General features: G+C 60.3%; 4 protein-coding genes across 4 annotated transcripts; all 4 read left to right on the forward strand.

The window, feature by feature from the left end:
* Nucleotides 1-7,079: 7,079 nt before the first annotated feature.
* SCHCODRAFT_02437334 (uncharacterized protein) lies at nt 7,080-7,328 on the forward strand (the record flags this gene model as incomplete). The annotated part of the gene is made up of 1 exon (XM_003035864.1): nt 7,080-7,328. A coding segment is annotated over one exon (249 nt), but the record flags the coding sequence as incomplete, so codon positions are not given.
* Nucleotides 7,329-8,931: 1,603 nt separating this feature from the next.
* On the forward strand, nt 8,932-9,219 carry SCHCODRAFT_02459768 (uncharacterized protein; the record flags this gene model as incomplete). The annotated part of the gene is made up of 1 exon (XM_050342601.1): nt 8,932-9,219. A coding segment is annotated over one exon (288 nt), but the record flags the coding sequence as incomplete, so codon positions are not given.
* Nucleotides 9,220-9,930: 711 nt separating this feature from the next.
* Nucleotides 9,931-10,215, forward strand: SCHCODRAFT_02459069 (uncharacterized protein; the record flags this gene model as incomplete). The annotated part of the gene is made up of 1 exon (XM_050342595.1): nt 9,931-10,215. A coding segment is annotated over one exon (285 nt), but the record flags the coding sequence as incomplete, so codon positions are not given.
* A 481-nt stretch (nt 10,216-10,696) lies between these two features.
* SCHCODRAFT_01086444 (uncharacterized protein) lies at nt 10,697-16,850 on the forward strand (the record flags this gene model as incomplete). Its single annotated transcript, XM_003035863.3, has 2 exons — nt 10,697-13,272; nt 16,541-16,850. The coding sequence occupies 2 exons, from the start codon at nt 10,697-10,699 to the stop codon at nt 16,848-16,850; spliced, it is 2,886 nt and encodes a 961-aa protein (XP_003035909.2).
* Between the last annotated feature and the right edge of the window lie 2,588 nt (nt 16,851-19,438).

The following is a 19,438-nucleotide window of genomic DNA, read 5'->3' on the forward strand; positions in this document are numbered from 1 at the left end:
GCGTTGGCGCCGCCCTTGTTCTTCTTCTTCTGCTGGCGCTTCGAGGTAGAAGCAGCAGCGGCGGCCTCCTCCTCCTTCTTCCAGTCGGGCTTGAACTTGGGGCAGTCGCGGATGAGATGCGGTCCCTTGCAGTTGTAGCACTCGGGCGTGTACCCGGCGCGGTTGGCTGCGAGGGGGGTGCCGTCCGCCGTCATCCGGTGCGAGGCGAACTCGCGCGCGATCATGTCCTTGACCGTCTCGTAGGTGAGCGCCTTGTCGAGCAGGAGGGACGTGTACATGTTGGCGTGCTGCGGGTTGGGGGAGACGGCGAGCGCGCGCATGGTGACCATCGCCTTCAGCTCGAGGTCCATCGTGGCTACGTCATAGCCGGTCGAGGGGCGCAGGGACTGGACGCGCGTCATGGCCTCGTCGACGCGCGAGAGGAGGTCGGTGAGGGCAGTGGTGGCCTCGGCGTCGTCGCCCAGGTTGACGTCGAAGAAGTCAGAGAGCGCAGCAAAGCGCGTGCCAGCCTCCTGGATGTTGAAGGCGGTCTTCATCGCGTCATAGAGGTCCTTGGGCGTGCTGCGCTTGTCCTTGAACTGCAGACGAAGCGGCTCCTCCATGGCGAGCCAAAGCTCGCCAGCAGCCTTCTCCAGGCGCTGCTCATACTCCTCCTGAGTGCGGTACTCCGCATCAGTGACTGCGCTGGCGTCCTTGGGCTTGGGCTTGGTGACAGTGCCCTTGGCATAGCGCCAGAGGCCCTTGCTGGACAGCCAGGGCTGGATCTCGCTGTCCCACCAGCTCCAGTTGAAGCGGGTGAGGATGGGGCGGCCATCTGAGTCACGCTTCGACATGGCGCAAAAAGACGGTTGTTGGGGACGATCGAGCCGGCGAAAGTGGACGAGAGTGGGGTCGACGTGTAGGGGAGAAGGGCGCGGAGTGACTGGAAGTTGTTTGGAGAGGAACGAACGCGAACTGCGTGCGCAACGGCGAATATGAGGGAGGGCGAAAATTTGCGGTGATCGGAGGTGCTGGACTTCGCACGGCGATAGCGGCGGTACTGGCGATTTTCGCGGAGCGCGGCTCGGGCACAAGGTAGGGGAGGGTCTTGCGCGTCGAATGCCGCTCGAGCGGAGGGAATCGCAGCTGGTACGCGCGCACAACGGCGAGTTTGAGTCGGGGTGTTGATTTGGCTGATTGGGGCAGCTAGAGCGCGGGGCTCATAACCTGTCCGAGGCAGAATCGAGCCAGTGATCACACTAGAGCGACAGCAAACGAGTCAGGAAGAGAAAAGACTCGGATGCGCCGCTCTAGGCAGGAGGGCACGGCAAATGCCGAGGAAATATGTGGCGCTCGGCAATAAGGCGCGAGCGCACAAGTAGGACTGTAGGTAAGCGTACAGTACCGGGAAAAAGTCCGAAAAATCACAGAAAAATACCATAGGCGCTAGAGAGCGCGTAGACACCGATTCCAACAGCCTTCACCGCCATCGACATCAACCGGCTGCACCAGATCATGGGCCACACAAATTTTGAGAGCCTGTGCAACATGGTCCGGCATGGGCAGCTCGGGGAGGTCGACACGCTCACCGGCATTCCGTCCTTCTGCGAGCCCTGTGTCATGGGCAAGATGAAGAAGCTCCCCTTCAAGCGGAGCACCACACCTGCTACAGTTCGTCTCCTGTGACGTTGGTGGCCCCGTCAACCCTGCTGCAATTGGCGGCTATCTCTACTGGATCGTCATTGTGTGCCACTACTCCTCAGGTGTGTCTACACGCTCTTCACGAAGAAGAAGTCAGAGGTCTACAAGAAGCTCGGTCAGTGGCGCATTGACATGGAGCATCAGCACCGCAACTCTATCGAGCAGTGGGAGTGGCTCCCCGGCTGGGTTGAGTTCACCCGCACAGACGGTGGTGGCAAGTTCTGCTCGAACAAGATGGAGGCCGAGTTCCACCGACGCGGTATCATCCATGAGACGACGGTGCCCTACACGCCTGAGCAGAATGGCATCACGGAGCGCATGAACCAGACACTGGTCACCTGGTGTGAGGGGCCAGGACAACGAGGACTCTCCCCCCGCGACTTGGAGTAGGGGACTATTATCTTTTCGAACCACTTACCTTTTTGTTACGGACTCGTGATGACTCATACGTACATAGGCGCCCACAGCGTCTTAGATAATCTTACATACGCACGTGGCGACGGCGGCGCGACGCGACCGCCGTCGGGAATATACGACACCTTTCTATCTCGCAAACCCCATCAGCCCTTCTCGACGTCTAAGACGCATCGAGCAGGGGCCCGGAGGTTGCACGAAGGTCCACCGCTTAGAAGCGTAGCCGTGAATTCACGGCTACTTGGGAACAGCCCGCCTCGAATTCGAGGCGCACTGAGCTCCTTCTCAGCGGAGAACCACTTCGCGGCACGCCTCCCGCTCACGAGCATCCCCACGCGGTCGGCAGCCACCGCAAAGTGGACACTGTGGGATCTCGTGAGTGATCTCCGTCTACCTGGTCAAGCTGTATCCGTTCGCTACTAGGCATAGTCGACGCCTGCGCAGGGAGGAGGCCGAATTTACGGGATCGCCGATCGACGCTGGTTGCGTCGAACGCCGTTCAGTCTCAGCCCCGCTCGCCCGAAGCCGTATACCACGGCTGTCCCTCCAGTACCGACGTCACTCATCCTCGGACTCCCCTCTCACTCCGATCTCAGACGCCGCCTCCCTCAACCTTGAGACTTTCGCCGCTAACCAGACTCAAGAACACGTCTCTCCGTTCGACATCCAGCTTGACCTCAACATGCCGGACTCAACGCCCGGTTCAGCCGCTGAAGTGGAGCACGAAATGGAACGCAGTAGCCGCTCCCCCCGCGAACCTTCCCCCACTCGGAGCCAGCTTGGGCGTAGCCGTCTCGAGACAATACGGGTCATGTACGAAGACGAAATGTCCAACGCCGACGCTCTCCTACCCACCGAGCTCCGCTCCCTGAGGGGACGAGTTCACAAGTACGCCACCCGGCGTGAGTTGACGATCAGCAACATCGTGGACTGCGGCAGGGCCACGGGAACCGACGAACCCCGTTACGCCGTCAAGTACGATCTCACCAAGCCCGTTTTCGACACCGTCTCGAAGATGCAACTGGTGCTCACCTCCCTCACCGCGTACCTGCCCGAACGCACCCACACGTACCAGATCGACCCGAAGGACACCTTCAGCCGGGTCCTCTTGCACGCTGCCTCCCTTCAGGAACTGCAACTCGCTTGGGTAGGCCTAACAGGGCGACTAATGGGTGCCGAACGAGTGTACAAAAAGTATTTCGCAGAAGCGCTGAGGGCGAACGGCGTGAACGATGCGAAGCTACATTCGCAACTGACTACCACTCCGTCGACCGTCTACCGGAAGATAGAGGAGGAAGAGGATCCCTACCGACGGCTGCGGTTAGCTCTGGGAGGGCTGCCCAACGCCAGGGCTGCAACAGATGGGCCCCGCTCAGGGAGAGCGGTCGAGCAATTCCTGGACGCAGACGTCCAGGAAATGACTCGGGTACTGACCCCTATCGCGAGAGCCTTCCCTCCACGCAAGGCGGAGCCCAACCCCGCGCTCGTCTACTACGACGAGCTTGAGCGGAGAAGGGAGATACCCCCGAGAACAACGTACGAAAACCCGCTGGGGTATTCGCCCGTGGACTCGCCGCGAGGACGTACCGAATCGTGGAGGCGAGGCGTGGACCAAACCACTCCTCCACAACCACCGCCTTTGCCGCCTCGACCTCCAGCACCGCCGCCCCCGGCGCCACCCGTTGACAGAGGAGGCCGAAGCCCGCATTCGTCGTCGTCCTCCAGCACGACCAGCCACGAACCGTCAGACTCGTTGTCTTCCTCTTCGAGCTCGACGTCAGGCTTCTCGTCTAGTCCTTCCGAGCGCCACCACCGTCAACGGCGAGGCCGGCTTTCGACGTTCCAGGAAATGCACTTACAGCCGATCGAGGAGGAGGACCCTCCTCCGGACCCGTCGGACCACTCTTCAGACGCAGGGAAGCGGAGAAAGAAGAAGCGGTCCAAGGACAAGAAGAAGAAGAAGGGCGCGGAAGGAGGAGGAGGGGGCGATCCCCCCGGCAATGAGACTAACCTGGTCAACGCGTCGAAGGCGCCCATCCCGGGCATCAACCCCGTCATCAAGCCCAAGAGCCTACCTTCGTGGGATGGCAATCGCAACACGGCCATGGTGTACTTCTGGAACATCGTGGAGTTGGCGCGACAAGGGGGAAGGATGCCCCAAGCTTTGGGTGAGTGGTTGTGGGCGAGATTGGTTCCTAACTCCCCAGTTCAGCGTTGGTATATGACCTTGAGCAAAGCGCGCAAGGACTACATGAGGGAAGGGCACAGCAATTACATTTCGTCCATCCGTCGGCATTACCTAGGACCAGCTTGGATGAGTGCGCTCTCGTCTGACTTCCGCATGCAGCACTTCCGCGACCCGAAGAACCCTCGTGAATCGCCACAGGACTTTATCCACCGCCGGATCATGTACTGCAGGTTGCTGGGCTACGCGACCAAGGATTCGCGGCATGAAGCGAAGCTGATCATGGACGTCGCCCCTAAAGGATGGAAGCTGATGCTGAACTTTTTCACGAGCTAAAGAAGTGCAGGACGCGCAAGACCTCAGTCTTCCTGCTAGTGGAATAGCAACTGATATTCATACCTAAAGAAGCGCAGGACGCGCAAGACTAAAGTACAGTCAGTAAATAGTATGAGTATAGTAAGTGAGATAACATACCCTCAGTCTTCCTGCTAGTGGAATAGCGACTGAGGGAAAAGAGATGTACAGTAAGGATAAATACGGACGCCCCCGGAGCGGCGTGGGAAAGTTCTTCCCGAATAGGAAGGCGGACCAAAAGCGTGGACGCGAGGCAAACCGTCCGCCCATGGGAGGAGGCAGACTCGCCCTCTATACCCTACTTTTGACAAACTTCACCTCCGTCAAGAGCACCGACGAGTTGCAGGCACGAGTCATCGAGCACTCGGAGGACCTAGTGCTGGCTTACACGCGCGACAAGAGGCTCGAGACCACAGCCGAGAGACCACCGTCGCGTCCTTCCTGGCGCGCGTCCGCTGGGGCCGCCAAGGACGTCGCGCATGCTTACGACGTGGAGACGAGGGAGGAGGAAAGCGAGGAGCTCCCAGTATCGGGTGAAGGAGCGGAACCGGAAGGGCTGCAACGCGACTTGTTCGCCGTCGCGTACGCGGTCGCCGCCAAGAGGGCCACCGCGAATACCTCATATCCTTTCCCGGCAAGGGACGACGTCCTGTCCAAGGGCAAGAAACCGCCTCCCGGACCGTGTTTCACCTGCGGCAGCCTCAAGCATTGGAATAAGGACTGTCCGCATTGGAACGAGTTCGAGAAGCGGCGCAGGGAGACTGGCTTGCTGGTCGAGTCAGCTGCCGATCTGGCTTACGACACGGCGTATGTTCTGGCCGTGGAGCAGGGTTTTGACCGGGCATCCCGAACTCTCGCGGGCAGCGAGCAGGGAAGGAGTAAGACCCAGGAGGAGACCGAAGGCGGCGGCATTGGTGAAAGGGAGGAGGTGTTGCTGATGGGAGTCTCGCCGTTCGTGTCGAAAATAGAAGAAATTGCAGATGATTATTGGCATAGAGGGGAGTGTCTCCCGGTTGAGTCCGTGTACAACCTGGAATCTATATGGGAGGAGGACGATAGCGCTGGGGGGCTGGAAGGACGAGGAGTTAAAGAGGAGATCAACCTGGCTTATGCGGAGGAGCCGCCACCTCTGGACGAGGCAATGGCGGCCCTCAAGCCGTACGATCCGGGAAAAATCCGACTGGTCCCGCGAAGAGGAGCCCTGAGATTGCCGGACGGGAACACGTCCGTCCTGAGCGTGAGGGGAAGAGTTGGGTCTTCCCGCGACGTGGAAGTCGACCTAAGGATCGACTCGGGTGCGAGCGTCACCTTGGTCTCCCTCGGTCACTACCACAAGCTGATAAGCCCGCTGCCGATCAGAACGGAGGAGGGCTCACAGCTGATGCAGCTCACGAAGCGGGACGCCCCAGTGAAAGGGAAAGTACGACTGTCATTCCAGATTTTCTGCAATGACGGCACCACGCTGGAGATGGACTGCGAGGTGCAGATCGTCGAGGGAATGACCGTGCCCGTCCTCCTCGGGGAAGACTTCCAACAGGCGTACGAGTTGTCAGTGCGCCGTGCGCTGGAGCTGGATGGGACTAGTTCCACGACCATCGAATTCGGGGGCGCACCCAAACATCCCATTTCCGCCACTCCCGTACGACGAAGCCCTGACTATGACCGGGTCGCTAAGTCATTCCTGGGGGAGATGCCGGCCGAGAAGATAGCCCGGGGAAGCTTCGTGTCGAGGACTAAGCAGAAGCTGCGGGAAAGGAAAAGGAAAGCCAAGATCTTAGACTCCCTTATCCTCGCCGCCAAGGACACGCGACTGCCCCCTCACACTTGCGTTAAAGTGGAGGTGAACGGCCCATTCGAGTCCCCAGGGGAATGGGTGGTGGAGAAGATCCTACTCTCCTCCGATGACGACCGTTTCCTGGCGGTTCCAAACACCATCATCTCGTCGGCCACCCCTTTCGTACCTCTAGCCAACCCTTCGGACTCGCCCCGAATGATCAGGAAGGGCGAAGTACTGGGTCGAGTGACCCCCGCTCAGGAGTACTTTGACAAGCCCGGGTCACAGGAGAGGTTAGACAAGATGAGGAAGCACGCCAATCTGATAGAGGGATTATGCAGGGCGAGGATGGCGAGCCCGGAGAACCGAAAGAGGACAAAGACGCGAGCCCCAGACAAAGCGTGGAGGATGCCTCACCCGCAGAACTATGGAGCTTGGGCCGCCGGTCAAGAGCCCGCCAGGAGTCGCTTCCACATGCCCGACGAGCAGGCGTACAACGCTTGGGCTCAACCGCCTAAGAAGCCGCCCGACGAAGCTGAGGAAGAGGCAGAAGACGAGTACGGCCCAAAGACGGCTGCCCTGCCCGAATCCGAACCTATTCCCAGCGAGCAGTTCAGAAAAATTCTCGACGTAGGAGCGCTACCCGAAGAGCTGAAGGAGCGAGCGTGGAAGATGCTGGAAAAGCGAATCAAAGCCTTCGGACTGGATGGCAGACTGGGGAATTACCCGGCAAAGGCGACTATCCGGACCAGAGAGGGGACGACCCCCATCGCCAAGCCCATGCGAGGAGCGTCCCCGGCGAAGAAGGAGGTTATGGACCAACAAATAAACACCTGGTTCGCACAGGGCGTTATCGAGCCCTCCGCCAGCCCCTGGAGCGCTCCGGTGGTGATCGCGTACCGCAACGGTAAGGCGCGCTTTTGCGTGGACTATAGACGACTCAACGCGGTTACCATCCCGGATGAATTCCCCATTCCACGACAATCGGAGATCCTGGCCTCGCTCTCCGGCGCGCAAGTCTTATCCTCGCTGGACGCGCTATCGGGCTTCACGCAGCTGGAGTTGGACCCGAAAGACGTGGAGAAGACCGCCTTTCGAACACATCGCGGCCTATTCCAGTTTAGGCGCATGCCGTTCGGCCTGCGAAACGGACCGTCAATCTTCCAGCGCGTAATGCAGTCCGTACTAGCGCCATACTTGTGGTTATTCGCTCTGGTGTACATAGACGACATCGTCGTCTATTCCAAGTTGTTCGAGGAGCACCTGGAACACCTGGACAGAGTGTTAGAAGCCATAGAGAAAGCGGGCATCACGCTATCCCCCTCGAAATGCCACCTTTTCTATGATTCCATTATCCTACTCGGCCACTGCGTCTCCAGATTGGGACTGTCGACACATTTGGAAAAGGTGAAAGCGGTACTCGAGCTGGCGCGACCGACGAAGGTAGCAGAATTACGCGCCTTCCTGGGTATGACAGTCTACTTCAGCGTGTTCATCCCATACTACGCCGATATCTGCACCCCTCTCCACCGACTCCTGCGAAAGGACGTACCATGGGAATGGGGACCGGAAGAGGAGTACGCCTTCATACAAGCCAAGACCGCCCTACAGCGTGCGCCAGTCCTGGGACACCCGCAGGAAGGGCAGCCGTACCGACTGTACACGGATGCGTCGGATTACGCGCTGGGGTGCGCCCTACAGCAGGTGCAGGCTATCAAGATCAAGGACCTCGCGGGCACCAAGCTGTACAATAAACTGCGAGAAGCGCACCAAGCGGGACGGCCACCGCCACGGCTAGTCACAAAGCTGTCGGACAAATGCAACGACGCGCGAGTGGCGAAGGAGTGGGCCGCTGGGTTCGAAGAAACGGAGGTTTACGTCGAACGGGTGATAGCGTACTGGTCGCGCTCATTCAAGGGAGCGGAGGCGAGGTACAGCACCACGGAGAGGGAAGCTTTGGCAGCCAAAGAAGGGTTGGTGAAATTCCAGCCGTACATCGAAGGCGAGAAGATCCTCCTCATAATGGACCACAGCGCGCTTCAGTGGGCACGCACATATGAGAACAGCAATCGGCGGCTAGCGAACTGGGGGGCGATCTACTCCGCATACGCGCCCGGACTGGAAATCATACATCGCCCTGGTCGCGTCCACTCCAACGTCGACCCTCTGAGTCGCATCCCACGTGCCCCGCCGCCGCATACCTCGCCAGCGAGAACGGAAGGACCAGCTTTATCGACCGACAAGGCCGCAGCACAGCTGCGCGAAGAGGCAGCGCTGAGAGCGCCGGCCACGAGAGTTTTCGAAACAGCTCACCTAGCCGACTGTCTGCAGGACCTTCCGAGCGCATACGCAGCAACCACGCGAGCCGCCGCGCGTCGCCTTGCGCAGGGGGGCTGAGGAGGCAGAAAAGACAGTGGAACCGAAGCGGGAAGAGGAGCAGACCGAGAAGCGCGAGCAAGACGAGCCAGCGGAAGACGCGAGTAGCGAGGATTCCGACCAGGAGGAGTTCACCCCTGGCGACGGTTACGAAGGGGTATTCACAAGACAGCCGGCAATACTACTTCGCATGGAGCCCGAGGAAGCCAAGGAGTTCGTCGACGCGTACCTCCAGGAGCCGTACTGGGAGCGAAGATGGAAGGATGCCAACGACGAGTCGACTACATTCACGCCGGGCCGACGCTTCCACAAGACGGAGGACGGACTCTTGTTCTTTCTGGACGCTGACTTCTTACCTCGCCTATGCGTACCGGACAAGCTGGTCCCACAAATACTAAGGGCGGCGCACGAAGAACCGATGGAGTGTGCACACGGCGCGGCGGCGAAAGTATGGGCGAAGCTATACCCCAAATTCCACTGGCGACACATGCGCAGGACCATCGATGCGTTCTGCAAATCTTGCGACGTCTGCCAAAAGGTCAAGTTCGACAACTTTAGGAAGTTCGGCACTCTGATACCTAACCCGATACCACCACACCCGTACAACTCAGTGTTGATGGACTTCATCACGGGTCTACCGGAATCGCACGGGTTCACGGGCATATTCGTGATAGTGGATCGGTTCACGAAGCACGCCCAGTTCTTACCGATCCCCGCCAAGTTCGACGCTCAGGCAGCGGCGGAAGTATTCGTGAGGAACGTAGCGACGCGATACGGCCTCCCATCCAGCATTATAGCGGACAGGGATCCGCGATGGGTCTCCGACTTCTGGAAGGAGATGTCCAAGCTCCTGAGGACGCGGATGATGCTCTCCTCGGCACATCACCCCCAGCATGACGGACAGACAGAAGTCCTAAATTGAACGCTCGAGACGATGCTTCGAGCCTACGTGGCGAGCGACACCAGCCAGTGGGCATCGCTGCTACACCTCCTCGAGTTCGCCTATAACTCGGCCGAGCACAAGAGCACTGGGGAGGCCCCCTTTAGGCTGCTGCTCGGGCGCGTTCCTCGTTCACCCCTCGACGCGATATACGAAGGACGGCTGAACGCTACCGAACCTCCCACGGACAAAGACTTGGAGGAATACCTGGCGCAGCTGGACATCGCGCGGCAAGCAGCGAGGGACGCCATCGCGTTGGCGCAGGAAGAACAGGCGAAAGCGTACAACCGAGGGAGGAAACCAGCGCCAGTCTTTGCGGAAGGAGAGAGAGTGCTGGTCAACCCGCATTCGCTCGAGTGGGTGGAATCGAAAGGGAAGCCGAAGCTCAAGCAGCGATGGATAGGCCCCTTTGAGGTCGCGCAGAGGATCAGCCCCAACACCTACCGGCTGCACATGAACGACAAGTACCCTGGCTTCCCAGTCTTCAATATACAGCACCTCAAGCGCTATCGCGAGAACCCCTTGCCGAAGGACGAACCCAAAGCCACTTTACCGGAAACGCGAGGCGAGGAGAGGGCCAGCAAGGAATACGAGGTCGAGAAGATTGTGGAGCACAAGTGGGACAAGAGGAAGAGGAAGCAAGTATACAAAGTACGGTGGGTGGGGTACGGCCCCTTCTACGATACGTGGCAGACGCAGAAGGACCTGAAGAACGCGGACGAGGTCCTGAGGAAGTATAAAAGGCAACATAATCTACGATAGTATAGTCGAGCGAGACTCGGTTAATGCCGGTCGGGCCGGCAGGCAGCCGCGTGCCCGCACGTGCCGACCGCGCTGTAGCATACGCGATTTTTTCCGACTGCTTCTATGTTCTACTTCCACCACTCGAAAGGGGCGTAGTCAAATTTGGCTGCCCTCCCTAGACTCCCTAGAGTCCTGCTCTTCGTCGAATTCGGCGTCTAGCGGGTATATCATGACTTTCTACTTCTTCATCGCCCTGGGCGCGGACGCCCCTCCTCTTCAGGTCTACCATTTCGAGCACGGAGACACGTGGGTCGCCATTGGAGGCTGCTACGAAGATCTACTGCAGAGCCCTCGCGCAGAACGCCTGCTGCGCCCCGGGGATCGCAAGGACGGCCCAGGACCACGCTGGATTGTCATCCCTTTCCTCTGGCGCCCTTACAGACCCTCCACCGTCATCTCAAGCCACGACCCCGTGGCGCCCTTCCTCTGGAAACCCGACGTCCCCGACCTCCTAACGAACCGCGAGGGCAGCCGCATCTCAGCGGAAAGGGTCCAACGGATGTTGGACGCCACTCGCACCTTCGTGCAGATCGCCGAGCGATTGCGCGATTCGGCGCCTCCCGCCTTCTTCCTTCGCAATGGCGCGCGCATCAAGCCGACCGACGTAGACTTCCTGAGCATCCAGGGACGAGGCGAGGCCGACTGGATCCTCGAGTGCGTGCGCGAGTTCAACACGGCGGTGATGGACCACGTCTCCTTCACCGCATGGTTCACCCTCAATTTCCGCGGCTGGGAGGAAGCCCTGTCGCCCGAGCAGCTGAAGACAGTGCGCGACTGCCAGTTCAAGGATCGCCCCAAGAAGGGGTGTCTTCTTAACCTCCTCGTCGGCTATCCCCTCGTCAACTTCGAGCGTTGGATCAAGCACAAGGTGCCGGTATACTACATCTTCACGGAAGCCATGTATTACCTCGATCGCTTTGTACGCGTTCGCCCCGACATCATCCAGGACTATTGGGAGAGGAGGCTGTGCCAGAACACGGAGGAGGACCTCAAGGATTTCTACCGTCTGGTGGAGCTGGCGACGATCGAGTACAACGACTTCTTCCAACAGCGCCTGCAGCGGCGAACCTTAGTCGACACCCCGCACTTCCCTTACCGGCTGCAAGCCATGTACTCGGAGCAGATCTGCCAGGGGTACCGCCCATACATCGTCCACAACCCGGCTCTTGCCAAACTCCTTCTCGAGCGCTACGAAGCGATTAACAGGCCGGAGACGCCGGGCAGGATCAGGATGGCGCGCTGGGCCGCCCGCGAGCCATACCGAGGACCGGAGGACGAGAGAGAATTCACAATGGACCCGGGCACGTCCGGGCTACCCTCCGACCTTCCTTTCCCCGGCAAGTCGTTTGACCGCGAATCACAATGGGTCGAGAACAACTACCTGACCTTGCGGGAACTCTTCAAACTGTCATTCGCGCCGCAGCCCGGCGAAGCGTACGACCTCGAGGGAGGACGGTCGGCCTTCCCTCTGGAGGAGGGTGGCGGCTTGAAGGAGTTCGAGAAGGAGCTCGTCGCGCGAGCAGTGTACGAAGGGAAGAAGCGCCCCGAGGAGTACCTGGAGTTTCACGACTGGGAGATTGGATGGGGAGGTCAAGTTGAGTGGATGCTGTCCATAGCTCAGACGGCCTCAGCGGTTTCTGACGACACGGAGATGAGCGATCCGTGTTCGCTCAAAGAAGGGGAGCTGACCGATGACAGCCACGAGTCCAGCACCGGGTCGGACGAGTTCACGACCGCCCCCCTGAGCAGGCCCTCACTCGGGCAGCGCATCACGGATCCCACGACAGGCGAACCGGTATGGCAAGGAGGGCTCGCCGCGCAACTGTCATCCCCGAGCGAGGTCGATAGACGCCGAGGAAGGCGCGCGCGATGGGAGGACGAGAGTTCGGAAGGAGAGGGGACACCGGCCAGCAGCGTCGCTTCATCCGGGCGAGTCTGGCAGACGGAGAGACGGAGCGCGTCGCCCGTACAAGCGTCGCGCCTCGCAGACCCAGGACGAGCGTCCAGCAAGGTATACAGCGAAGGGCATACGCGCTGGAAGGAAGTCGAGGAGGGCTTCTGGAAGCAGTTGGACGAGCTGGCCAACCGCATGACCATGCCCCAGGGACCCTACGTGCGGGACGATGTGCGACGACCGAGGATCGAGTGGAGCGATGACTTCGTAGCGCGCGGACTCCTGCACGTGCATGGCTGGGAAGACCGCATTCGCCTGCTCCTCTACGCCATCTACCACCAGTCCCTCCGCACGCCGGTCCACGTGCTCGACTTCGTCGTGGAAAAAGGGATGAAGGTTTCCTTCCTCGTGCCTCGCGATCCGGTGCCGACGCTAGCACAGATTGGCTCGCGCAACCCTCCTTCGACAACGCTCTTTTCCCCGCTGTCGGGAAGAACGCCGAGAGAAGTATTCCGCATCTGGGAGAGCCAGCTACAGGGTCCAGCCTGGGCGAAGACGCACTTCGCCGCTTTCCTGGCCGAGGGAGGCACCATTGCGTATCTCGTGCGGCACTACGCAAAGGACTACCTCAACTACGCCGGGTCGGGGGTGAGCCCGGAGAGCCGTGCCTACACGCTCAATAGCTTCCCCCTCCCTGTCAGCTGCAAGCTCGGCGGCAACTACTTCGTGGTGCGAGACGTCGCCGGAGACACCGAGCTGGAGGCTATCGGGGGGCAGGTCGCCAACCCCCGCGACGAGATGAACCCTTACTACGTCGTCCCTCCGACGGCGACCTTCAACTCCCCGGAGTGGATCATCCACCTTTTGCAGTAAGGTGGATTTAAATCCACCCCGACAATTTACGTATCGTCGATTGTAATCTTTCGCGACGTCAAAACGGCCCGATTTCCGCGCCCGGGCAGCCAGCCGCAGGCGCCGGGACCTGCCCATATAGGGCTCCGGGGCCGTGATGCGCCCCGCGCGTGGCCGCCGCGGCGCGGGAACGTCACGCGCGCGCGCGCCCGGACGCGTCGGGGACGCGCCGCGTGTCGCCGCCGCCGCCGCTGCGCGTCGTAGCGAGCGTGAAAAGTTGTACAAGCTGTATATAAAAGTCCTATATACTGCGAATCGAGGGGGGAGGGGTAGAAAAAGCAGAAAAGGGGGAAAAGCGCGAGCGAAAATTTACGCTCGCGCGCGACGCGCTCCCGCCGCTTGTGTAGCGCGCGGGAGCGCAAGTGCATGGTAGGGAGGGGGAGGGGGATATCCCCCCAAGCTACGTGCACCCATTCGCGTCAAAAGACGCGTCCGCGGTGGCCACGTAGCAAAATGGGGGGAGGGAGGGGGTCGTAGTCAGGGTGGTGCTACGCGCTCCCGGCGCTCTCGAAGAGGGCAGGAGCACGCAAATAGCGCGGGGGCGAGGGCATCACCCGAAGGTGAGCACCCGTTGCAGCCACGCAGGCGCGCTACGACCGCGGGGAGGATGAACTCGCCCGCGATCTGCGCGACTGCGCCTCCTCGACTGCCCGCGCGTCGTCAAGGCGCGCACGCGGCGCGGAAGAGCGTAGCCCCAGTGCCCCATACCCTTCCATTGAAGGACGGGTCGGAGGGGTTGGGCAAGAGGGGCAGGGCGCGCGGCATGCGACATTTCGGCACGCCGCACGCGCCGGGTGCAGTCGGCTGCGTGTACGACGCACCGACGTGGTCGCCTAGATGCGCGAGATGTGTCTCCCGCAATGCGGAAGATCGCCGCGAAGGCGATTCTCCGCAATTGCAGGAGAGGGGGAGGGGGAGGGGGAGGGGTGAGCGGCGCTACCCACCCGCGCTAGTCGCGATTGACGAGCGCGAGGGCAGCGCGACAGCCATATGGCTGTTGAGGGCTCGCTCACGACGCGTAAAGCGTCATAGGCGATGCCCTCGCGCCCTCAGACCGCGTCTGAGGGCGAATATGAGGGGAAAACGGGGCGATCTTCGCCCCGCTTCTCCACCTCGGCCTGCTCGCGCTCCTCCCCCCTCTCCGCCCTCCGCGTCCCAAACGAGTAGTAGTTAGTAATAGAATAAAGTGGTGGGCGCGTTCACGCACCCATAACCCCCTCCTCGTCCGGTTCAGTGGCCGTTGCCATTGCGGATTTTCGCGTCGTTTTGTGTGATGCGCTTGCGGGCAAGCGCCTCGGTGGCGGCTATTTCGAGGTGTTAAGAAAGCACGGGAATGTGGGAGGGATGCGGGAGGGGGACGGGTGAACGAGGGGGCGGCGTGGTGGTGGCTGAGGACGAGGAACGCGCGTCGTCGACGCGTCGGATGGCCGGACCGGGTTCCCGGCCCGTCTTCCCCGCGGTGGCGTCGTCGCCTTCGAGGGCCTCGGATTCAGGCCGAGAGGAAGATATGGATGTGATCTCTTGAGAATATATTACTAGTTTTATGTCGGATGTGATTCTGAAAGTTTCGTTGAATTTGAAGCATAGGAGGGTGTCAAGACCGAGCTCGACGTGGGGGATGCATCAAGCACTAACTGATCCCACTTCGAGGGCTGTCTTTAGGCGTCATTTTGCCTCCCCCACGCTCATTTTACCATCGATTCTCATGAAAAAAGCTGCGATGTGTAGGGGGTGAGTATTACTATCATTCTATGAACTAAAAGGTGGAATTTCATCCCTGGCTTGAGTCTAAAACCTGTTAAAGCGCTATAAAGTGCTCGAAATGTGAGTACTTGCAGGATTTCGAGTACTTCCCGGTATACAGGGCTTTTCAAAATTCATGCATATATTAAGCAGGACTGCTTCTATTCATCCCAAAGCTTTAGAGGGTCTGTTGTTCCCCTCGGCATCTTTCCGAGGCTATTCAAGACGGTGAGGAGGAGCCTCGGAGGCTCGGTCCGGTCTCCGCACGGTCCCGAAGGACAGCATTTGCGGTCCCGAGGAACAGCACATCTCGCGATCGCGCTGGCTGCCTCTGCCTTCGACGACCACCACGCGCCTCGCCCCGCTCTCGCGCGCTATTCCTCTTCCCTGCCCCCTTCCCCCTCATTGTCGTGCTCACACCCTCAAATCAACGTAAACCCGGGAAATTCGCCCCAACCACGCCACGCGGCAAGCGCGCAGAGGCAAACGACGCCGCCGTATTGCGGCACACAAGGAGGGGGATAATGGTGCGTGAACGCGCCCGAATTTACATTCTGTTTCTAATATCTTCTAGGGGCAGCGGGTGCTGCGAGGGCACAACACATGCATTTGTTGCTCTCCTCCCCTCCCTCTCCTCTCCTCCCTCCCTCCCCTCCTCTATCTCTCTTACCTCCCTCGGGTACCGTCCCTGGGGGGATGGGCTCCTCTTACGACACCTGAGCGCTATAAGCAGGCCCTACGCGTCTAGCAGGCGATCCCACCACCGGGCAATGCGTGCCCACGCGACCCGCAGGGAATACTCTCCTCCCCTTCCCCCTTCGGTCGCACTATCCCCCTGACCGTCTCGCGCACGGTCAGGGATGCTTCAGGCTTGGATTAGGTGCGCTTTGGCGATCTCGGCACGCGCTGCTCGCAAGGGCAGACGCGTGCATAGCCAATCTCTTCCTCTCCCCCACTTGCTACGTGGCCACCGCGGACGCGTCATTCGATGCCGATGGGTGCACGTAGCTGGGGGGGATATAATCCTCAGCCTCCCCACCATTCTCTTGCGCTCCTGCGCGCCGCACAGGCGGCGGGAGCGCGTCGCGCGCGAGCGAAAATTTTCGCTCGCGCTTTTTCTCGCTTTTTTCTCTCTTTCAGTCTTCCTCTTTGCGATATATAGTGTATGGATTCTATTTACATATCTCACATACATTTTCACGCTCGCTACGACGCGCAGCGGCGGCGGCGGCGACACGCGGCGCGTCCCCGACGCGTCCAGGCGCGCGCGCGCGTGATGTTCCCGCGCCGCGGCGGCCACGCGTGGGGCGCATCACGGCCCCGGAGCCCTATATGGGCAGGTCCCGGCGCCTGCGGCTGGCTGCCCGGGCGCGGAAATCGGGCCGTTCTGACGTCGCGAAAGATTACAATCGACGATACGTAAATTGTCGGGGTGGATTTAAATCTACCTTACAGCATCAGCTGGATCATCGGCACGGGCGAGTGGGGCGAGGCGGAAGAGGCGTACCTCAACGAGGTCCTGCACCGTTGGAAGACCAGGAAGGAGATGAACCTGAGGACCGCGACGCAATGGGCGAAGCACGCCGGCGTCTGGGTGCACGCCTACAAGCAGCGTCGGCCGGAGGAGGCTAAGCGCGAGCGCGTTCCAAGCGGTAGCGAATGCGAGGAATGGTGCAAGAAGCTGGAAGAGGCCTTCGGCGTGTCTCTCGAGTTCCGCAAGATCGCTGACTTGGTCAAGCCGCTCAAGGCCAAGAACCTGCGACAGTTCCGCTGAGACCTGCGTCACGCGTGGAGAGTGGGGGGCTTTGTGAGGGGCCGGGACAACGAGGACTCTCCCCCCGCGACTTGGAGTAGGGGACTATTATCTTTTCGAACCACTTACCTTTTTGTTACGGACTCGTGATGACTCATACGTACATAGGCGCCCACAGCGTCTTAGATAATCTTACATACGCACGTGGCGACGGCGGCGCGACGCGACCGCCGTCGGGAATATACGACACCTTTCTATCTCGCAAACCCCATCAGCCCTTCTCGACGTCTAAGACGCATCGAGCAGGGGCCCGGAGGTTGCACGAAGGTCCACCGCTTAGAAGCGTAGCCGTGAATTCATGGCTACTTGGGAACAGCCCGCCTCGAATTCGAGGCGCACTGAGCTCCTTCTCAGCGGAGAACCACTTCGCGGCACGCCTCCCGCTCACGAGCATCCCCACGCGGTCGGCAGCCACTGCACCTGGGCAATTGCTAACCTCTGCGCGGCCAAGCTTCCCCGGAAGTACTGGATGTACGCAATGGAGTACGCCACCGACATGATCAACCTGTCGCCCGCTAGCTGCCAGAAGGGAGAACTGCCCATCAACCGCATGCGCAAAGTCAAGCACCCTATTGACGTACACACCCTGCACCCTTTTGGTTGCCCCGCCTACCCGCTCATCCCAAAGAAGAAGCGGAAGGGCAAGTTTGCCGACCGCACCCGCCGGTGCATCCTCATAGGCTACGCTTGGTCTGAAGGCACAAAGGCGTACAAGCTCCTCGAGATTGCCACTCGGAAGGTCATCATCTCCCGGCATGTCAAGTTCGACGACGCCTCCCCCTCTCCTGACGAGATGCGTGCGGGCAAAGACAATGTGTCTGCCAAGCAGTGGGAGGACTTTGGAAAGTACTTCTGCCTGCCACCCAAGGACACTCCTGCTCCAGATGCAGGCAGTGACAGCGAGGACAATGACGATGACGATGCGCCGGCCCAATCACCTGCAGCCGGGTCAGTGGGAGCACCTCGTCCACCCACGCCAGAGCCAGTGGGAGATAATCGTCCGCCCTCACCTGACTCAGATGAGCCACCGCCTCCTCTGTGTCCACCAAAGACGCGCATACCGCGCCGGTCTCTGCCACCAGCCATGCCACCGCCGGCTCCTGCCCCCGCCGCTGGTCCATCACGCCGCCCTGGCCTTCGCAAACCAGAAGAGCGAACAGCGAACCAGCACAAGGACCAGGGCTACATTAATGCCCGGGAGCGGCAGGAAAACCACTGGAAGGTGTCCGCTCAGCAGCGGAAGCAGCGCGAAGCGAACATCCGCGCGCGCGAGCAGCAACTCGAGGAAAATTGCCGACGTCGAGAGCAGCCACCTCAGGGGGAAGCTCCTCCTCCACCTCCGGCACCAGCTCCCGAACCAGAACCTGCACCAGCGCCTACCCAGGGGGGTGGGGATCCCCCGGGTCAACCCAATGAAGAGGGCGAGTCAGTGAACTTTGCTTTTCTCAATGACAAACTCTTTGCGGGCGCGGCATCTGGTGGTCGGTCGAGCAGTGGCGCGCGGAAGATTCCCACCACCTGGAAGCAGGTCATGGCGAGTCCAGAGCGGGACAAGTGGTTGGAGGCGCAGTCGGAGGAGTTGAACAGCTTCAAGCTGAACGACGTCTACGAGGAGGTACCCATCCCAGAGGGCGTCAAGCCGATCACCTCCAAGCATGTCTTCTCCTTGAAGGAGGATGCTCAAGGGAACATCGAGCGGTACAAGGTGCGCATTGTGGCACGCGGCTTCACTCAGCAGGAAGGAGTTGACTACCAGGACACCTTTGCGCCCGTCGCAAGCCTGGAGTCCATCCGCATCATCCTTGCCCTCGCCGTCCGCCTCGGCCTCTACACTGACCAGATGGACGTGAACACCGCCTACCTCAATGGTGAGCTGCTACAAACGCTCTACATGCTTCCCCCAACTGGTGTGGACATCCGGGAGGGCTACTGCTGGTGACTCAAGAAGTCGGTCTACGGCCTCAAGCAGGCCGGTCGCGCGTGGAATCAGACGCTCCACAACAAGCTCAACAAGCTTGGGTTTGTGCGCCTCAACTCGGAGACTTGCCTCTACGTCTTCCGGGACGGCAAGCAGGTCTGCTTCCTAGTTGTCTATGTTGACGACCTCCTCCTCGCCACTACCTCGCGTCCTTTCATGGACAGCATCAAGAAGAAGCTCACCGCCTCCTTCAAGATGCGCGACTTGGGTCCCGCCAAGTACCTCCTGGGCATCGAGATCATCCAGCACCCGGGCAGGCGCACGATCTCCCTCTCCCAGAGGAAGTACATCGACACCGTGCTTGAGCGCTATGGCATGTCGGATTGCACAGGCGTCAGCACCCCCATGTCCACAAGCACTCGCATCTCCGCCAATGACCCGAACGACAACGAGGTGCGCACTCACATGGCCTTGGTCCCCGGAGGTCCCGTCATCTCCTACCAGAGCGTCGTGGGCTCGCTCATGTACGGGATGATGGGTACCCGACCGGATACCGCCTACGTGGTGGGAGTTCTTGGCCGCTATAGCGCCGCCCCCAAGGCTTGCCATTGGGAACTGGCCAAGCGTGTCC

The sequence above is a fragment of the Schizophyllum commune genome (genome assembly GCF_000143185.2).
Source record: "Schizophyllum commune H4-8 unplaced genomic scaffold SCHCOscaffold_1, whole genome shotgun sequence".
NCBI classification, from domain to species: domain Eukaryota; kingdom Fungi; phylum Basidiomycota; class Agaricomycetes; order Agaricales; family Schizophyllaceae; genus Schizophyllum; species Schizophyllum commune.